Source organism: Staurois parvus, unplaced genomic scaffold, assembly GCF_062004578.1.
Source record: "Staurois parvus isolate SC_StPar_1 unplaced genomic scaffold, SC_StPar_1.0 ptg000525l, whole genome shotgun sequence".
Lineage (NCBI taxonomy): Eukaryota > Metazoa > Chordata > Amphibia > Anura > Ranidae > Staurois > Staurois parvus.
The window spans coordinates 1490329-1512630 of NW_028318321.1; the positions used below are offsets into that span (position 1 = coordinate 1490329).

Genomic DNA, 22302 nt, shown 5'->3' on the forward strand with positions numbered 1-22302 from the left:
AACAAAATGCATTCCCAAACTCCATCTTCAAAACAGTTGGCAAGGAATATATTAAATAAATTGTTGGAAATGTAGATCTGACAATGTGTTGTGGATCAGAGGTAAGCCAGATTGACCTCAATGTTCCTTGTGCTTAGAATGACATCAACTGTGACTGTGTGTGAAATTCCATATGTGGACAAAGCTAGATGCATGTGCTGTAATCCCCAATGCCCATACTGCAGGGAACAATTGGATGTGGTCCAGAGGAGGAAACAGAACTTCTATGAAGGTGTTCCAAAGATGTATATTGGCGCACAGATTAACTTCATATATCTGTCAACCTCCGTTGCACAATTGGTTGCTGTTATAAAAGGACATCCACATAAACTCTAACTTGGTTGACCAACACACATACCATATATGCGTCCCAGCCAAATTGCAGATCAGAGGCTTGGAGTGGAGTTTCAATGTAATAGTGGTCTTCTTATAACCACAATTCAGTACAGCTCAAGTGTTGCCTCTCATAATTACAAAATTGGTATACTTATCAGTCCATTGGATAGTCCAGAGTTAGTCCTGATATGGCTGATGATCCGCCTGACCGGTTTCACTGGCTGGATCAGATGCATGTGACAACCTAACCAACCCACTTAAAAGGCTGCAAGGTGGACGCTGAAGGCTAACCGCGCATGCGCGGTGCGCCACGACGCATGCACATGACGTCATGCGTGACATCATCGCGCCGCTTGAAAGTGCGGATAAACCTACATTCAAGGGGGAAATCCATCATTACAATACTAGGACATGGAATATCTCCAATCCCCGGGGCACCACCCTAAATGACTCATGCAATACCCTTATTAGTACACAAGATGTCTCCAAAACTGGGGACAAAATCTTATGAATGATAATGAGAAATGTTCACACAAATATATATTCACAAAAGGAGAAGAAAATGGGAGACGTATCTCTTCATCTCCTCTTCCCCACCACTCTTCCACACCTTACCTTCACCCAAATCCAAAATCCCCCCCATCCCAAATACACAACATATGAACATATACAAAGTTATCTGTTGGAGAGTGTATATATATTTTTTCCATACAGCATAAACGTTTTAATGCATTCATAATATCAATTCTAGGGTTGCATCTGCAATAATTTTAGAAATAATAAAAAAAATTGTAGTTTAAATTACGACAAAACAGGAGGAGAAGCTTATTTAATCATTAAGGCCAGTTGGTCTGGTCACATCCAGCTCCCAGATCCACCGAGTCTCATGCTGCAGTAGCACTTTGTCGAAGTCACCCCCCCCCCCCCACCTACTCTGAGGGACAACCTCGACCACCCAACATTTGAGGCAGGATGGATCCTGATCATGTTCCAGGCAAACATGGCGTGCTATAGGAGCTCTAAGATGGTAGGTATCAATTTTGTAATTGTGATCCTGAAACCATCTGCATATTGACCTGAAGGTCTTGCCAACATAGGAGGACCCACAGGTTCAAGTGATAACATATATCCCACCAGTGGTGTCACAGGTAACCCTCTGATTGCACCTTAGGGTCCCTCCGGTAGGCAAGACCAACCTGTCACCTTCCACTATGCACATTCAGTAATCACACTGACCATATCTGACCAAACCTGCTCTTCTGGGGCAAGTGGCAGCTTTCCATGAAATATCGCTATGGACCAAAAGGTCTCTCAAGGACAGGGCCTTACGATGTCTAAATTTGGGTTTAGTAGATACCAATTTTCCCACTGATGGATCCTCTGATAACAAGTGTCAATGTCTGGCACAAGTATCTTCTACCCCACTTGTTAATTCTGGGTATTGAAAACATAACTTAACTCTACTTGCCATATCTAAATCTCCTGACTTTTTTGGCCAAACAATAAGGTCTCTCGATCCCTTTCTTTGACCCGTCTCTAGGCAGATGTTAACCATTTAACTATGTATCCTCTCCTACTAAATCTATTTTGCAACTGCTTTGCCTCAGTGTCAAAGTCAGCCAAGTCTGTGCAATTCCTTCGAGCTCTTAAGTATTGGCCAACAGGAATACCCTTCACCAAGGAACATGGATGAAAACTATTAGCATGTAGCAAGCTATTTGTAGCTGTTAGTTTTCTATATAGGGTAGTTTTTAATGTTAATTATAATTATTGCGTTATTTCTATGGACAAGTCTCTATCCTGATGCCTGATGCCAATCACTTGTAAAGTGAAGGTTATAGGGATTTATCGAAAGTTGGCCTACAAATCCCCTTATTTCCACCACTGTGCCCATCAAGAAAATGAGAACGTCATCAATGTACCTGTACCAGGATAAAACCGACGACACCCCATCTGTGAATAGCCAGAACTCCCAATCACCAAGGTAAAGGTTTGCATAGGCTGGGGCACATTTAGTGTCCATAGCCGTGCCTTGAGCCTGGCAATAGTATTTCCCATTAAACTGGAATTTATTGTGTGTCAACAAAAACTGCAGAAGTGTTACTATAAATTCCTTTCTTTCCAATTGGTTTACTCCATAGGGTCTTCTCATTTGCCTGTAGACCCCTGTTGTGGGGTATTGAATACAATGCTTCAATATCAAGTGTGAGCAAAATTGTACCAGCTGGTATTGTCACAATATATAGAAGAGTCAATAATTGCAGGGTATTGGTTAAGAACAGATAGCTGTAGTGTCCTATCAATGGATTCAGTCAGTGACTCATTCCCCAAAATGATGGGTCTTCCCAAGGGGATCAATCACTAACTTATGCACTTTCGGTAGTGAATAAAACACTGGTATCCTAGGATGTTCAACTTTCAAAACTCTGTTACTTTATCTATGAGGCCCTTGCCATATGCCTCATCAATAATTCTAGAGTGTATGTTGCTCTCTAGCCAAATTGATTGGTGAAATTGATGTATACCACTCAGAATTACTAAGAATACGCTTGCACATCATAATATATTTGTCCCTATCCATGAGGACAATGTTGCCTTCCTTGTCAGCGATCTTAACAACTATCTCAGGATTCAAACGTAACGCTTTAGATTCATTAAAATTATTGTGTGTTATATAATAACTTTCCTAAGATATTAAATCTCATTAATTACCGCCTTCACAAAACATGAAATAGCAGAAACCGCCGACATAGGAGGAAACCCTCTTATAGAGCTGAGTGTCCACTGACTGGTCTAGATTCTCGGTGGATACTATCGTCTCCCCACTCACTTCCGGGGCTAGGTTCAACATAAGTCTGGCGAAATTGTCATCATTAGTCTGGTCAACATGTCCTTCCTCCCAAAGGTCAATAAGGTCACTTAGTGTACGGTACTCATTTCTTGTCAGACTGGTCCAGTCTCCCAGGGGTCCCTAAACATTAGTTTTGTTTCTTCGAACATGTAAAAGCAACCTTCTGGCAAACAAATACAGATCCTTTACAACCTCAAAAATATTTCCCTTGAGAGTGGGACAAAAGGACAGACCTTTACCAAGTAGGGACAGCTGTGCTTCAGTCAAGGTCAAGCTAGACAAAAAAAATGATTTTTAATTCTTCCTGTCCCCTTTGTTGAGAACATATCCATCCAGTCCATACTGTCACTTGGGAAAAGGAATCAAGGGTGTCTGTGATTGATTGTTCCGGCCTGTTGTTTCCATACTCACAGAGGTTGGGGTCCTTATATTTTGACCTCCTCCTCCTTCTGCGCCTACGCAGTGACCTTCTTCGGTTTCATGTCCATCCATGACTCCATGTGCTGATTTGCAGCCACTGTGTCCCCATCTAACATATTGTTTTGCTTTTTTTGTTGTTGACCTCTCTGTCTAGGTTGACCTCTGCCTCTCCCAGCATTAGGGGGAACTCACACCAAACTCAAGGATTCAGTTTCAGACATACTGCTTTTATTGTATGTAAAAAAACATGTCTCATGTTCTGTAGAGCGTTCCACCTATATGCCCTTTCTGTGACATACGTATATCTATCTCTATTGAGTTTGGCCCCCTTGCCTTTTTTTCATTTCTAAAGTTGTTGCTAATGTAAGCCTAGAATTGACATTATGAATGCATTAAAAAGTTTCTACGCTGTATGAAAAAAATATATATACTCTCCCCGACAGATAACTTTGTATATGTTGTGTATTTGGGATGGGAGGGATTTTGGATTTGGGTGAAGGAGGGTAGGGGTGGAGGAGTGGTGGGGGAAGAGGAAATGGAGAGATATGTCTCCCATTTTCTTCTCCTCTTGTGTATATATATTTATGTGTGAATATTTTGTCCCCAGTTTTGGAGACATCTTGTATTCTAAAGAGGGTATTGCAGGAGTCATTTAGGGTGGTGCCCTGGGGTTTGGAGATATTCCATGCCCTAGTATTGTAATGATAGATTGCCCCCCTTGAATGTAGGTTTATCCGCACTTTCAAGCACTCTTGTATATGTTTGTATAGATTATAAGTCATAATAAATAGTTTTCTTTCTTGTTCTTCTCCCACTCTTTTATCCTGCCTTCTCTTCTTCTCCATCTCTTGGTTTCGTCTTCTCAAGATGGCGGTGATGTCACGTGTGTGTGTCATTAGCCTTCGGTGGCCATCTTGAAGCCTTTTAAGAGGGTTGGTTAGTTTGTTTGCCTCTGATGCAGCTGGGTGGGTCCAACAAAACCGGTAAGGCGGATCATCAGCCATGTCAGGATTATCCAATGGACTGATAAATATAGCAATCTTGTAATTATAAGGGGCAACACTTGAATTATATTGAATCGTTGATATAAAAAGGCCACTATTATTACATTGAAATTCCACTCCAAGCCTCTGAGCTGCAGTTTGGCTGAGACATGTGGATGTCCTTTATAACAGCAACCAGTTGTGCAAGGGAGGTTGACAGATATATGAAGTTAAATTGTGTGCCAATATACATCTTTGGAACACCTTCACAGAAGTTCTGTTTCCTCCTCTGGACCACATCCAATTGTTCCCTGCAGTATTGGCACTGGTGATTACAGCACACGCATCTAGCTTTGTCCATATATGGAATTTCACACTCAGTCACAGTTGATGTCATTCTAAGCACAAGGAACATTGGGGTTAATCTGGCTTACCTCCGATCCACAACACATTGTCAGATCTACATTACCAACAATTTATTTAATATATTCCTTGCCAACTGTTTTGAGGATGGACTTTGGGAATGTATTTTGTTTATCTTCTGGCCACCTTAACTATCTTTTTCTATCTCTTACAGCTGTCCCTTTATCCCTGAGAGCTCTCAGCTTTGTTTGATAATTGAAATAGTTTTTATTTGTGCCTATGGTAATTATAACTATATGTATAGATACGGTTTGGAGATACTCCATTAGACCTGACTCTTGATATATTTTTTTAATGGGTTCATTTATGTGTTTAGTGTGTTTTTTGGTTTTTAAATAATAAATGGAACTTGTAAGTCATTATTACCTGTCGGCACCAAATTTTTTCTAGACATACAGTTTATGTATTAGGTATAAATATTTTGTTTTGGGTTAAGGTGTTGAGAAAAATCCATTTTTTATTAAGTTTTTTTGACATTTTTGTGGTGTGCTCTCTCCCTGTTTGTTATATGAACACAAATATGGGACCTGGTAGGATCTGTGCTTTTTATTACTTTTCCTAAGTCAGGTGATTGGCTGGGCCATTCTAGCAGCTTTATTTCCTTTCTTTGAAACCAACTGAGAGTTTCCGTGGCTGTGTGTTTGGGATCACTGTCTTGCTGAAATGTCCACCCTTATTTCATCTTCATCATCTTGGTAGATAGCAGCAGATGCTTATCAAGAATGTCTACATTTTTCCATTTATCCTTCCTTCAACAATATGAAGTTTGCCAGTACCGTATGCTGAAAAACAGCTCCACACCATGATGTTCCTACCTCCAAACTTCATTGTTGGTATGGTGTTTTTGGGGTGATGTGCAGTGGTCTCATCTGAGCAGACTATATTCTTCCAGTATTTCACAGGCTTGTCTAAATGTTGTTCTGCAAACGTTAAATGAGTTTCAACATGCTTTTTCTTCAGCAATGTAGTCTTGCGTGGTAAGCGTGCATACAGGTCATGGTGGTTACGTGTATTACTTATTGTTTTCTTTAAAACAATTGTACCTAATTTCAGGTCTTTCTGAAGCTCTCCACAAGTGGTCTTTAGCTCTTGGACAACTCTTCTGATAATTATTTTCACTCCTCTGTCAGAAATCTCATGAGAAACACCTGGTTGTGGCTGGTTTATGGTAAAATTATGTTCTTTCCACTTCTGGATTATGGCTCCAACAGTGCTCACTGGAACAGTCAGAAGTTTAGAAATCCTTCTGTAACCAATGCCATCAGTATGTTTTGCAACAATAAGATTGTGAAGGTCTTGAGAGAGCTCTTTGCTTTTACCCATAATTAAATATTTCTTGTGTCACACCTTGGTGATGAGACACCTTTTTATAGGCCATGAGCTGATATCAATTTGCATTGACAAGAGGCAGAATTGCTTTCCAATTACTGATAGATTTTAGCTGGTATCTTGGCTTTCCATGCCTTTCCGCACCTCCCTTTCTTCATGATTTCAATACTTTTTCCCTGTGTCATTCCATTTTATCACACATAATTTAATTTCTGAACCTATTTGTTTTGTATGTACGGATTGCATGGGTCGTTATTGACATGTGGTAAAAATTTCATGTTAATAGCACCTTTAGAAATATATTTACTGAGAAAAATGGTGACATGTTTAATACTTACCATACTGGGACCCAAGACTTATTTCCAAAATGTCAGCAATGCATTAAAAACAAATAAACAGGAGACGGATATGTTTTCATTCAAACACAGGTCCTACTTTTTTCTCATTTGTAAATGTGTTGAACCGACATGTGGTGAAAATTTCATGTCAACAGCACCTTTAGAAATATGCTTAATTAGAAAATTGGTGACGTGTTCAATACTTATTTTACCTGCTGTATGTTATGTGCTCCCATTCACACTGCATAACTTAAAATCTTAGTCTCTGTCCCTAAACTATTTCTTAACAAGAACACTGCAAGTTATTCTTAAAAGTACAAACAGAAAGTGGGTGTAAGGATCTTTTAGAAACCATATATTAACCGCTTTCCGACCGCCCCATAGTAGAAATACTGCTGCAGGGCGGCACGGGTGCTCAAAATCACGTATATATACACACACGTGATTTTGCATTTCCAGGTAGGGGGCCCTGTCAGCTTGGGCACACTGCTTTGGATGGCTGTGCACAGCATAGCCATCCAAAGCAGTGTGCTTACAGTGAAGCACACATAGACCACCCCATAATAAAACACACCCAGCACACAGTTAATCCATTGATCGCCCCTCATGTTAACCTCTTCCTGCCTAGTGCCATTAGTACAGTGTCAGTGCTTTTGTTTTAGCACTGATCACTGTATTGGTGTCACTGGGGATGTCAGTTACACAAAGTCAGTTCCCCCCAGTGTCAGAATGTCCGCTGCAGTCCCACAGTCCCGCTATAAGTCGCTTATCGTCACCATTACTAGTAGAAAAAAAAAATTCCAGTATATATCGCCATTTGTAAACGCTATAACATTCACGTAAACCAATTCATTTACACATATTGGGATTTTTTTTTAGCAAAGACATGTAGCAGAATACAATTTGGCCTAAATTTATGATGAAATTAGATTTTTTTATTTTTTTTACTGGACATGTTTAATAGCAAAAAGTAAAAAATATTGTTTTTTTCTCAAAATTGTCAGTCTTTTCTTTTCTATAGCGCAAAAAAAAACAAAAACGCACAGGTGATCAAATACCACCGAAATAAAGCGCAATTCATGGGAAAAAAGGGACACATTTCATTAAGGTGCAGCATTGCATGACTGCGCAATTGTCAGTTAAAGTAATGCAGCATCGTAACGCAAAAAATGGCCTGGTCAGGAAGGGGAGTAAATCCTCAGGAGGGCAAGTGGTTAACCTCCCTAGCGGTCTGATTATTTCAGATTTTTGGTGCTGAATGCGGTACCATTATTTTGCATGGAAATATGTAGTTTTTTTATTGTAGCCTGTAAATTTTAGGAATAACTCACTGAAATCTGTCCGAACAAGAGTCTATTAAACATCCCGGGTTTGATAAAATTTGAAACACGAAATCATAAATTATAATTTAATAAATAATCATAAAAAATAACAATATAATAATAATACATTTAATTCAATAATATAATCAAACCAAAAACACTGAAATTTGAAATAGAGCGCCAAGTTCGCACTTGCTGAGCAAAATCGTTTTCAGTGTCTGATGACGAATTTCCCCACGAATCATTATCACTCAATTCTGCAAGTGGTTCTGATTTACTATCGCTGTTCTCTAGCTGATCTAAACCCGCTTTTGACCTAAAGGGACACTTTTTGGACGCCATGGACTTTTCTCAGTTTCCAGGCAGAAAGAACAGACAAAATGCAGGCAGGGTACAGGACAAAGCACTAGGGACAAAATGTATGTGAAATGGGTTGAAACAGCAATGTTTTGCTATGTAAAATTTGTTTTGAAAAAAATTACATTTTTTTAAAATTTTCAAATTTCCCGCCGGTGCCCGTACGTCCCGACGTCACAGGGACCGGAACACAGAAGCTGGATGCCGGCATCGGCCGGAGGAGATGGCCGGGGACGCTGCAGGGGACACATCGCGGGAGCAAAGGACAAGGTAAGCTCTGCAGGGACTCCCTATGCAGCGCCGCATGGTAAGCCCGAGTGTAGCTCGGGGTTACCGCTTTTGGCACTGACATTTTACCCCGAGCTACACTCTGGAATACCGTTAGGGAGGTTACATATAAAACTAAAATAAACAAAACTTTATTGTTATAAAATTAAAAACATACAAAAGAAAAAGTGTGTATTTACAGGCCATACAATGTTCAATAGAATACATTGCTGGAAGACAGTCATGTTATGTATCTGTGTTGTAACACCTGTAAGCACATGTTTCTTTCATAAATGACAAACATCTTCAGAGCCTCTGGGATCTCTGTAGGTGCAGTTGGGCCTCCCTCCACTCCTCTTCAACTGGCATGGAGATGCGTAGAGTGGTGTGTTTTTAGATGGTATTGGCAGGCCATTTTTCTACATATCATATGTATCATCTATCCACTTTCTCTTTAAGTGGTATTCTAGTTACAGTCACAACGTAGGATTGAAGTATATAATTTGTTCTATTTCAAACATGTTTATCATTATATTCTTCCATTTTGAATATGATGGTCCATTGAGTTGCCCCTGAGCAAGAGCAAGTTTCAAAAAGCATTGGGAATTATATTTGTGATGTCAATGGGCAAGATGTTTGTCATGTCTGGCATTAAACATGTGGTTATAGGTGTTACAACACAGATACATAATATGATTGTCTTCCAGTGATGTATTCTATTGAACACTATATGGCCTTGTTCTTGCAGGTTGGTTCTGCAGACAAGCTCCCAGGTGCCACGGCTGGTAACTGCCAATAAAATGTGCCCGATTTTTTGTAAGGAACAAGAGAAGTTGAGGGTTATTTATCCACAGCATATACCTTACGAATTGCAAGCTGCAGAATAGCCACACCCCACCAGCAGCTCCGTTTCTAAAAAAGGACACACAGTCTTATACAACAGAAAATGCAAAATGGAGGAAAGGCAAGTGGAGGTTTTTTCTTTTTTTCTTTTTTTTACATAGGCAATTCTAAAAGTGTTTGTAAACCCTTACATATATCCAGTGGAGTGACTAACCTCAGACGGAACACAGAGATAAAACAAATCCTCCTACATAAGTTGCACCTGTTTATCTACAGTCCTCTCTGCATCCGTTTAAAGTCTTGAATTTATAAGGCTTGTCTGAGAATTCAGAAAAAAGAAAGCGGAGAGCTGAAGTTACATTCTGCAAAGCTTAGTGAGAGGTCTGAGAGCCAATTAGAGGGAAGAGACACAGACCCCTTCAGAGAGCTCACAGGAACAGAACTGAAGCTGTCAATCTGTTGGAGGTCTCTCCCCGTCATAATTTTTCTCTTGGTGTCAGGAAAACTTGTCAGAAGTGATTCATGCTGATAGCAGAAAATGGCACTCAGTTCTCTTGATTGAGACAAGTACACACTATAGAGGTATATTATGTCTGAGGTTTACAACCACTTTAAATTTCTGTTGGCATTTTAAATGATGATTATTATGGTGCCTATAGTTGTACTTTAAGTGTGTCTGCTGTAAACTTAGAGGATAAATTGTTCCACAGTGAATAAGTGAGGGCTTGTTTTAAAGCCCATTTACTGCCGGTTAGGAATATGTTATCTGAATGTCCATAGCCTGGCCAAGGGTTTACCAAGGGTGTACTGATGCTATCATGACAGCCAGATAAGTAGCATTTGCAGAATCAAGAGCAATGCAAGAAACTCAGCATTTCGGCATGTATTGAAGATGCAAGCATTCAAAATACATATGGTTTCCTTGCAAGCATATACCTATTTTTTTTTTTTTTGCTTACTTATTTCAGATCGCTGGGGAGCTATTCTTGCCACAGCTGGAGAACCTGGAGTGGTCTTCATGCTGACTTTCTCAGATGTCATCATGGAGTTTCCATTGGAGTCATTGCAGAGGATTGGCAGACTGATTTCTTTTTTGTTAATATGATGCTCTTCTGACTCGCTGCCCCCCTGGCCATCTTTTTCATTGGGTTTTTTATTAAGGAGGTTGCTGATTTCCATTATATTTCCAATAATCTCCACAGGACCTGCCAGGTTTTTCTTTCGGCACTGAAGGTCATCTTTAGCCTTTCTCAGATAGGATGCAGGAGCCCATCCCTCTTTACCCTGGTACCTGTAGTACAGAAAATACAGTTTCATCTATTAAGAGAATAATTCAGGATCATATTTGCAAACAGCTTTTGTGGCTCTCCTATTACGCATTTCTCTTTTTAAGCCCTGGTTCACACATCCATTTTTTATGCGATTTGAACAGCAGGATTCACATGACCTGAGAAATAAAATGTGTTCCTATGGAGGGCGTTCACATATATGCAGTCCATTCACAGTGTGATTTCGGAAAAGTGGCTGTGTGCTAGTTTGGGGGAGTGCAATCACATTTTGTGGTCTATAGAGTTCAACTGGAACCGGATGTGAAACGGATAGATGGTCAAATAAAATGTGATTTGAGAGAAAGAATAAATAAAATCCAAAATTGCAGCTGTATGAAAATCATATGCAAAAACGCATTCCTATTTGTACTAATTTGCAGTGAATCGGACAGCACCTGCTTACTGAATTGCACCAGAAAACTAAACAAATTTGTACCGCTTATGTGTGAAGCATAAAAGACAAAACCAAATAATGTATTGTTAGAGCATGGAGTAAATAAATTGCACTTTCACATCCTTAGCCATGTTCCTTTGAAAGGCTAGAACAATTCTAGGATCAATAAGCTACACCTCCAAACTCAATAAATGTACAGTTGCAAGAAAAAGTATGTGAACCCCTTGGGATTATGTGGAGTTTTGCATGAATTGGACATAAAATGTGCTATGAACGTCATCTAAGTCACAACAATAGAAGAACTAAGTCTGCTGAACATAATACTACACAAACATTAGATGTTGCCATGGTTTAATTGCACATAACATGTAAACATTCACAGTGCAGGGAGGAAAAAGTATGTGAGGCCCTAGCTTAACGACTTCTCTCAGAGCTAATTGGAGCCAGGAGTGAGCCAACCTTGACTCCAATCATTGTGCTGATATTGGAAGTGTTGCTGACAGCTGTCCTGCCCTTAAAAAACACACACCTGTTTTGGGTTTACTGGTTTCAAGAAGCACTGTCTGATGTGAACCATGCCTCGCAGAAAAGAGCTCTCAGAAGACCTACGATCAAGAATTGTTGACTTGCATGAAGCTGGAAAGGGTTACAAAAGTATCTCCAAAAGCCTTGATGTTCATGTGTCCACAGTAAGACAGACTGTCTACAAATGGAGAAAGTTTAGCACTGTTGCTACTCTCCCTAGGCGTGGTCGTCCTGTAAAAATGACTGCAAGAGCACAGCGCAGAATGCTGCATGAGGTAAAGAAGAATCCCAGTGTGTCAGCTAAAGACCTACAGAAATCTCTGGCACATGCTAACATTTTTGTTGACACATCTACAATAAGGAAAACATTAAATATGAATGGAGTACATGGGAGGACACCACGGAGGAAGCCATTGCTGTCCAAAGGGAATATTGCAGCACGTTTGAAGTTTGCAAAAGAGCACCTGGATGTTCCAAAGCACTACTGGCAAAATATACCGTGGACAGATGAAACCAAGATTGAGTTGTTTGGGAAGAACACACAACACTATGTGTGGAGAAAAAAAGGCACAGCACACCAACATCAAAACCTCATCCCCACTGTAAAACATGGCGGAGGGAGCATCATGGTTTGGGGCTGCTTTGCTGCCTCAGGGCCTGGATGGATTGTTGTCATTGATGGGAAAATGAATTCCAGAGTTTATCAAGACATTTTGCAGGAAAACGTACGACCATCTGTCCGCAAACTGAAGCTCCGCAGAGGATGGGTGATGCAACAGGGCAATGACCCAAAGCATACAAGTAATTCAACAAAACAATGGCTGCAACAGCAGAGAATACGCCTTCTGGAGTGGCCCAGTCAGAGTCCTGACCTCAACCCGATTGAAATGCTGTGGCATGACCTTAAGAGAGCGATTCACACCAGACATCCCAAGAATATTGCTACACTGAAACAGTTTTGTGAAGAGGAGTGGTCCAAAATTACTCCAGATCGTTGTGCAGGTCTGATCTGCTACTACAGGAAATGATTGGTTGAGGTTATTGCTGCCAAAGGAGTGTCAACCAGTTATTAAGTCCAAAGGTTCACATACTTTTTCCTCCCTGCACTGTGAATGTTTACATGTTATGTGCAACATCTAATGGCAACATCTCATTTTTGTGTAGTATTATGTTCAGCAGACTGTGTTCTTTTATTGTTGTGACTTAGATGACGTTCAGAGCACATTTTATGCCCAATTCATGCAAAACTCCATGTAATTCCAAGGGGTTCACATACTTTTTCTTGCAACTGTAGGAAATGTCCCTATGTGACCAAAACCCTTGTGGAGCCACAGTCTGATATTTTAGATTTCTTAGCTGAAGTTTGGAACAACTGGAATGTAAAATAACTGCACATTACCAAATACCTTAGTCCCTATAAGTGCCAACAGCAGATTAGAAAAACAAACAAGCAGAGGTTATCAATATTCACTACACTATAGCTGCTGAAACTGTCAAAGTCAAAAGTGCTACTATAAGTAAATGCTTCTGTTTCAAAAACAGTTTGGCACTATTCATGTCTTTGCAATAAAGCAGTATTAAATCAAAAATAAAACTTTTATTACATTGCAGCTTACCAATTCTTAGATGTAACGGCTGTATGTTTCCTTTTCTTGACTTTTTTTTTGTCTATTTTCATCTAATGAATCAGCCATTTACCACTGTTGTTTTTCAGAAGTTCAAACTGTCAAGCAGAATGTATTAGCTTACACAGATGAGATCATCCAGTTATCACTGGCAGGGGTGATTAAAATGATCAGCTTTTATTTATTCATGTAAAACCTTTATCCCAAAACAAAATGATAATGTTTGCTGTAACTGATTATAAAGTGTTAACTAGAGCTTGGCTTCAATTTGTTATTTGTATTCAAATCTGCTAATATATTAAAATGATAATAAAACATCTTTTTTGCAGGTAAAAAAAAAAATATGCCTTTTTGTTTTTAACTTTGAGCCTGCAAAGCTGTGCACCCATGGTCAGCAGATCATGGGTGCAATGCAGGGCTCCTGCAGACTGTCATTGTAAGCAGTTTGCTCATACCTCGTATGGACAGGCAGCTATGCAATGACAGGAAGCATCAATGAACCACCTAGAACAGTCAACAGTGTCCTGGTAGTTCATTCAGAACTACAAGCCGTCAGCCATACTTATAGTTCTTCCATTCAAAGAGCTCTGTGAATGAATGACGCGGTAAGGTGGGCGGAGACCCACACATCCACACTTTGTTAAAATTGTGATGGCGGGTGCTGGGAAAGGATCCCCCGCACACTGTCACAATGAAGGTCAAAGGGAGTTGCGGGGCTGCTGTAACATGTTACAAAAGATGAATTTACCGTTTAACACTCATATCTCCCCCAGACTGACAATGCTGCTGTCTGCTCTGTCCTGACTCATTCCTCCAAAGTGGTGTCTCACCAATACAGGAGGCATGTTAATGGCCAAATAACCAGGAGAAAACAGAGGGAGTAAAAGACATAGAAAAGAAAACTAATGCATCTACCACATCTAATGGTTGGTAAGCTGCAATATAATACATTTTTGGTTTTGGGTTTAATACCACTTTAAGGGCTCGTTCACACTTGACTGTTTTTCCAACTCTTACCAAACGCCCCTATAGCATTTGACAAGCGTTGGTCCGGCGTTTGCGGAGCGCTTTTAACGTGCAAATTATAAAATTAACAAGCAGATATTACACAATGGAAATTTTCAATGCAATAAATATGGCTATTTAGCAGCACCACATACCATGCTAAATGCATCTGTTTACATATTGAGAATATTAAAAGTAAACGGGAAACTATTGTTGCAATGTAATTTATAAAGGTAAAGATAGACCCTCCTTCCCAAGCAGCAAAGAACATCTGGGTTTTTCTTCCACAGTATCCTCTCTATCAATATTCAGCATAATCAAATCCTGCAGAGGGTGGATTGGGAATCCCAATGATTAACAACCAGCAGTCATAAGCAGAACCAGTCCTGCCCATAGATATTTAAACAGTTTTCACACTTTGCAGCACAATAAATAATAGACTATATGTGTGAACTGGCCAAGAGTGGGATAACACTCAAGAATTAGAAAAACAAAACAAAACTTTGTTTTGATTGATGTAATGTAATTTCACAATTTGCACAGTGCAAGTTGTGGGGGGGTATGTGCTGTGAACTGATACTGTTCCTTTGTGCACACCTCTTTTTGTGCGATGCAAAGTTTTTCTTTTAGTATTTCTTTAATGCTGTAAATTCCTCCAAAACACATAAGCTTATGTGTAAAATGAAAAGTAATGGATATAAAACTATAGAAAGGCTGGAGTATCTTACCGCCTCCTCCCTTCACCATCAAGGACAACATTTCACAAGACCTAGTTATACTCATGCGAGTTCTAATCCTCTGATACATATAAATCTATTTTATTGGGATAGAACAAAGAGTGGCATAAAAACAAAACCATTTGGTTGTGAATTTTGGCCTCAAACTTCATTCAATGTATTTCATATCAGTATTTCCTGCTTCCCTCTCCCAACTAAGTTTTCCTCTCCTTTTGCACTTATCCTTTCCTCCCTCTGTGCTCCAGCTCCCTGCAGCATTCACCTCTTTCTTCCTTTCTGAACCACCACCTACCTCCTAGTTGCTCTCTACCGCAATAGTGGCATACAGTGAGGAACAGAAGTATTTGAACACCCTGCGATTTTGCAAGTTCTCCCACTTAGAAATTATGGAGGGGTCTGAAATTCACATTGTAGGTGCGTTCCCACTCCAAGAGACAGAATTTAAAGAAAAATTCAGGAAATCACATTGTATGATTTTTAAAGAATTTATTTGTCTTGCACTGCTGAACATAAGTATTTGAACACCTAAGAAACAGCAAGAATTCTGTCTTTCAAAGACATGTTACTGTGCCTTTAAAAAGTCCACCTCTACTCCACTCATTAATCTAACTTAGTAGCACCTGTCTGAGCTCTTTAAAGACACCTGTCAACCCCACAGTCAGTCACACTCCAACTACCACCATGAGCAAGACCAAAGAGCTGTCAAAAGACACCAGAGACAAAATTGTGGACCTCCACAAGGCTGGAAAGGGTTACGGGGCAATTGCCAAGCAGCTTGGTGAAAAACGATCAACTGTTGGAGCAATTATTAGAAAATGGAAGAGGCTAAAGACGACTGTCAGTCTCCCTGGGACTGGGGCTCCATGCAAGATCTCACCTCGTGGGGTATCACTGATGATAAGAAAGGTGAGGAATCAGCCCAGAACTACAAGGGAGGAGCTGGTCAATGACATGAAGAGAGCTGGGACCACAGTTTCAAAGGTCACTGTCGGTAGAACACTATGCCGTCATGGTTTCAAACCAGGCATTGCACGGAAGGTTCCATTGCTCAAGTCATCACATGTCCAGGCCCGTCTGAAGTTTGCCAATGACCATCTAGCTGATCCAGAGGAGGCATGAGAGAAAGTCATGTGGTCAGATGAGACCAAAGTAGAACTTTTTAGTCTAAACTTCACTGGTCGTGTTTGGAGGAAAAAGAAGGATGAGCTGCATCCCAAGAACACCATCCCTACTGTGAAGCATGGGGGTGGTAACATCATGCTTTGGGGGTGCTTTTCTGCGAAGGGGACAGGATGACTGCACTGTATTAAGGAGAGGATGAATGGGGCCACTTATTGTGAGATTTTGAGCAACAACCTCCTTCCCTCAGTCAGATCATTGAAGATGGGTCGTGGCTGGGTCTTCCAACATGACAACGACCCGAAGCACACAGCCAGGATAACCAAGGAGTGGCTCCGTAAGAAGCATATCAAAGTTCTGGAGTGGCCTAGCCAGTCTCCAGACCTAAATCCAATAGAACATCTTTGGAGGGAGCTGAAACTCCATGTTGCTCAGCGACAGCCCCGAAACCTGACAGATCTAGAGGAGATCTGTGTGGAGGAGTGGGCCAAAATCACTGTTGCAGTGTGTGCAAATCTGGTCAAGAACTACAGGAAACGTTTGACCTCTGTAAATGCAAACAAAGGCTTCTGTACCAAATATTAACACTGATTTTCTCAGGTGTTCAAATACTTATGTTCAGCAGTGCAAGACAAATAAATTCTTTAAAAATCATACAATGTGATTTCCTGAATTTTTTTTTTAATTCTGTCTCTCAGAGTGGGAATGCACCTACAATGTGAATTTCAGACCCCTTCATGATTTCTAAGTGGGAGAACTTGCAAAATCGCAGGGTGTTCAAATACGTCTGTTCCTCACTGTATGTATGTCAACAGTTTACTTAAATGAATACATGAAAATTATTGTGATGAGCCATGAAATGTGCATGAACCAGGAATCAGGACTGAAATGACCCCATGTTTTTCTATTGGTGCAGATTTCTGTACTAGTTTTTAATCCTGGAATTGATTTCAAGCACCCAAGTATGAAATCTTGTACAGAGTCTGGTTTGTGAACATCTGTGCATGATTAAAGGATACCATCATGCATAGTACAATAAACAATCCATCCATAACATATGATTCACTAAGGATTTTTACAATTACGCTTTCTTTTTTTTCTCTTAGGGACACCAATGAACAATTTGTTTTATTCCTTCATGGTATGTGCATTCAGAAAAATTGATAGTAGTTAGACTCGAAAACATTAGAGAAAATAATGTTTTATTTTAGGCATATCATGGCAACTAACTTACTGAAGTGGGAAGGAATACATACAAACAACATATTTTCTAAAGTAGGGCTCTTGGTAAGAGATAGAGGACATATCATTAATAACTCATATGTTAGGTGCTTAAATTTAAAATGTAAACACTAAATGTTTCCAAAGGCCTTTGTTGTGGATTTATGTACCAGACAATATTTAAATATACAAACCAGGATAGTCACAGGCCTGATAAACATCTTCTTGGGTTTGCCAAGTACATCTCTGAACACCCTATGACTTCATAAGTATTTTGCTTGACAAACCTTTCAGGTTTCAGCAATGTTTTGGTTCACTGAACCTCCCCATATCCCTTGTACAATAGCCAACTTTTACAATTTACAAGCAGAATCTGTAAACCAGGAAAATAGCGCTTGGCAATCGAGAGGATTTGGATCTCTCTAAGCAGGAGATAAAATTATACTGAGCAGGACTAGGAATACAGAAAAAAGTGTATTTCTATTATTTTATCCACACAATAAAAATAAAAGTTTTATCTGTGAATATTAACAATGAAAAGGGGGAGCACTGATACAAAACATATTTTTAATTTTCCAGACTCAAAATTGGGGACTGCTTAAGAGACATGTTTAAAATAACTTTACTCACATTAAGAACAGAAATTCTCCCTTAAACTATTTACTGTGCATGAGTTTTCACAAAAGATCCATTTTGTTGCCTATAACATTGGTCTTTAATACTCAGAGCTTAAGGCATATATCCATGGTCAAAATTTCAAATCATATTTATGTCTAAATTGTGCTTTTTTTAGCCTACTCCTATTAAGATGAACAATCTTTTAGCATGTAAATTTACTTTGTGAAGAATCCCATACATTAATTTTCTCATCCACTCACTACTCAATGTTTAACCCATTGGTGCCAGCCCTTTAAGGGTTTTCAGATGCCGGAAGACAGGCTGGGGTTTATGATCATGTAACCACCAAGATTGGCAGCTTTCCGATCATGTAACAGCCAAACACAAACCCCTAAAGCTGAATTTCAGGTATTGTTATTTTTGCATAGTGCAAGATGGACCAATGTAAGTATGCATATGTTAAACCCTGTTAAACCCTGCTGATCTCAGAAGCTGTAAATCACTGTGGCAAACACCACAATTACATTGCTGCTGGTCCCCTGCCCTGCTGCTTGCTTAGCCCAGATGCCATTCCAAGAACATTCTGCATTTTCGTGTTCTCTGAATGCCGCCCACAAGAAGAATGCGACCTCCTGTGTTCACTAAGCAGCAGGACCCAGAAGCCAGACACAATCACTGTAGTAGCGATGTCTACTGCAGGTATCTGCAGCTTCCACAGGGATTGGCCAGGTATGAACCATGCATACTTACATTGGTTCAAGCTGAACCAGTGTAACGTGCCAAACATATTTATGGGGCAGGGGAACATCGAGCCCAGTTTCTCATGAAACTTTCTTTGCTGATAAGCTAGCCATCTCTATTAAGTGATAGGACAATTATTTGTTTCTACACAATGAAAAAAACATTTGGCAAACAATATTCATTAAGATATAGGGTATACAGTGACACCACAGAGGCTTTTGGATGTAGTGTCTTAGGTCTCATTGATCATTACAACACATCTCATTTCTCACCTTATGTACCACCACCCCTCCAGATTCTTCTGGATAACCTCCACCGTAACTCCTTTTTCAAAGCCAATCTCATCTTTCCCTTGGCTGGCATAAGGCTGTATGGTAACATAGTTTTCTTCTAAAACAAACAGAAAATCTGCATTAATTGTGATTATGACATATTGGAGAACAGTTCTTTAACTACTATGTGATGCTGACAGAATCAAATATTCTACAGCAAAAAAGAGACCATCAAACGTAACACTAACATACTCCAACTAAACATAGGAACTAAATTATTCTGGTGAAATACCTGTCACATCTTAATCCAAGTAAGTAATGTATAACCATCATCTGATCATCTGATGCTGCATGTGTCCTTCAAATGTGATGGTGGATGAATTAACTCATGTTTAATGTCCTATTTTTCTTTTTTGCATGTATATAGATTTTTTTCAAATAAACATGTAATAATTGATGAACCTCTCACAATACAGGTGAAACTCGAAAAATTAGAACATCGTGCAAAAGTTAATTTATTTCAGTAATGCAACTTCAAAGGTGAAACTAATATATGAGAGAGACTCATTACATGCAAAGCAAGATAGTTCAAGCCGTGATTTGTCATAATTGTGATGTATATGGCTTACAGCTCATAAAAACCCCAAATCCACAATCTCAGAAAATTAGAATATTGTGAAAAGGTGCAATATTCTCGGCTCAAAGTGTCCCACTCTAATCAGCTAATTAAGCCATAACACCTGCAAAGGGTTCCTGAGCCTTTAAATGGTCTCTCAGTCTGATTCAGTAGGAAGCACAATCATGGGAAAGACTGCTGACCTGACACCATCATTGACACCCTCCATAAGGAGGGAAAGCCTCAAAAGGTAATTGCAAAAGAAGTTGGATGTTCCCAAGTGCTGTATCAAAGCACATTAATAGAAAGTTATGTGGAAGGGAAAAAAGTGTGGAAGAAAAAGGTGCACAAGCAGCAGGAATGACCGCAGCCTGGAGAGGATTGTCAGGAAAAGGCCATTCAAAAGTGTTGGGGACTTTCACAAGGAGTGGACTGAGGCTGGAGTCAGTGCATCAAGAGCCACCACACACAGATGGATCCTAAACATGGGCTTCAAATGTCGTATTCCTCTTCTCAAGCCACTCCTGAACAACAAACAACATCAGAAGCATCTTACCTGGGCTGAAGAAAAACAGACCTGGTCTGTTGCTCAGTGGTCCAAAGTCCTCTTTTCTGATGAGAGCAACTTTTGCATCTCATTTGGAAACCAAGGACCCAGAGTATGGAGGAAGAATAGAGAGGCACACACTGCAAGATGCTTGAAGTCCAGTGTGAAGTTTCAACAGTCTGTGCTGATTTGGGGAGCCATATCATCTGCTGGTGTTGGTCCACTGTGCTTCATTAAGTCCAGGGTCAACGCAGCCATCTACCAGGAGATTTTGGAGCACTTCATGCTTCCTTCTGCAGACGAGCTTTATGGGAATGCTGACTTCATTTTCCAGCAGGACTTGGCACCTGCCCACACTGCCAAAAGCACCAAAACCTGGTTCAATGACCGTGGGATTACTGTGCTTGATTGGCCAGCAAACTTGCCTGACCTGAACCCCATACAGAATCTATGGGGCACTGCCAAGAGAAAGATGAGGGACATGAGACCGAACAATGCAGAAGAGCTGAAGGCCGCTACTGAAGCATCCTGGTCTTCCATAACACCTCAGCAGTGCCACAGGCTGATAGCTTCCATGCCACGACGCATTGAAACAGTAATTGCTGCAAAAGGGGCCCAAACCAAGTACTGGGTACATATGCATGCTTATACTTTTCAGAGGTCCGATATTGTTCTATGTACAATCCTTGTTTTATTGATTGCATGTAATATTCTAATTTTCTGAGATTGTGGATTTGGGGTTTTCATGAGCTGTAAGTCATAATCATCACAATTATGACAAATCACGGCTTGAACTATCTTGCTTTGCATGTAATGAGTCTATCTCATATATTAGTTTCACCTTTTAAGTTGCATTACTGAAATAAATGAACTTTTGCACGATATTTTAAGTTTTTGAGTTTCACCTGTAGATTTACAAATGTGTGAAATATTTATATGTAATATCTTTATGTTTACCTACATCTTTTAATTTTAATCTTGAAAAGAAGCAATATGTAAAGAAAATATATTCACTGCTCAAAACAATTAAAGGAACACTTTTTAATCAGAGTATAGCATCAAGTCAATTAAACTCCTGGGATATTGATCTGGTCAGTTAAGTAGCAGAGGGGATTGTTAATCAGTTTCTGCTGCTTTGGTGTTAACCACTTCCAGTCTGGACACTTTTACCCCCTTCCTGTCCAGGCCAATTTTCAGCTTTCAGCGCTATCACACTTTGAATGACAATTGTGCGGTCATGCAACACTGTACCCATATGAATTTCTTTGCATTTTTTTGAGACAGATAAGCTTTATTTTGGTGGTATTTATTCACCACTGGGATTTTATTTTTTTTGCTATGTAATTGAAAAAGTCCAAAAATTTTGAAAAAAAGTGTTTTTCTTATAACATTTTGCAAATAAATAATAAATATTGGCCAAGATTTATGATGAAATATTGTCTTTTTAGTGAAAAAAAATAATCTAAAGTTAGTTTATAACCAAAAAGTATAATTTTTAAAAAAAATTTTACTTTTTTTTATATTATTATTTATGTGTTGTTTTTTTTTTTTACATACTGTCACCCTAGCAGTACAGTGTCACCGTCGTTTGTAAATGGCCACCCGACCCTGCACTGCCACCGTCCGGCCGTTTATATACAATTAGAGATGAGCGAATCGAACTTGGCGAAGTGGAATTCGTTTCGAATATTAGGAAAAATTCGATTCGCACCGAATCCGAATTTTAGCAAACTTCGGATGCACGAATCAAATTTTTCCCGATCAGCTGGCAAAAAGTGTCCCTGCAGAGAGCTCCGCTATTTCTGACAGTTCTCTGACAGTTCCTACACATTTACAGCGGCTGAAACATTGTATCTATTTGTTTCCATTTAGGATACAGATGTTTTTATTCGGAAACAAATAGATACAATGTTTCAACCGCTGTAAATGTGAAGGAACTGTCAGAGAACTGTCAGAAATAGCGGAGCTCTCTGCAGATACACTTTTTGCTGTACTGGAATTCTTCTTCTTTTCATTCTTCTTCTTCTTTTCATTCTTCTTCTTCTT

General features: G+C 39.7%; 1 protein-coding gene across 5 annotated transcripts in view; it reads right to left on the minus strand.

Moving 5' to 3' along the window:
- SH3PXD2A (SH3 and PX domains 2A) overlaps positions 1–22302 on the minus strand; it is a 433998-nt gene that overhangs the window by 25158 nt on the left and 386538 nt on the right. For all 5 annotated transcript variants that reach the window (XM_089690260.1, XM_089690261.1, XM_089690259.1 and 2 more), the window contains 2 exons: positions 19094–19211; positions 10468–10799 (listed from right to left, as the gene is read on the minus strand). In XM_089690260.1, coding sequence (XP_089546386.1) covers positions 10468–10799; positions 19094–19211 — 450 coding nt within the window. The remainder of the gene's footprint in view (positions 1–10467; positions 10800–19093; positions 19212–22302) is intronic.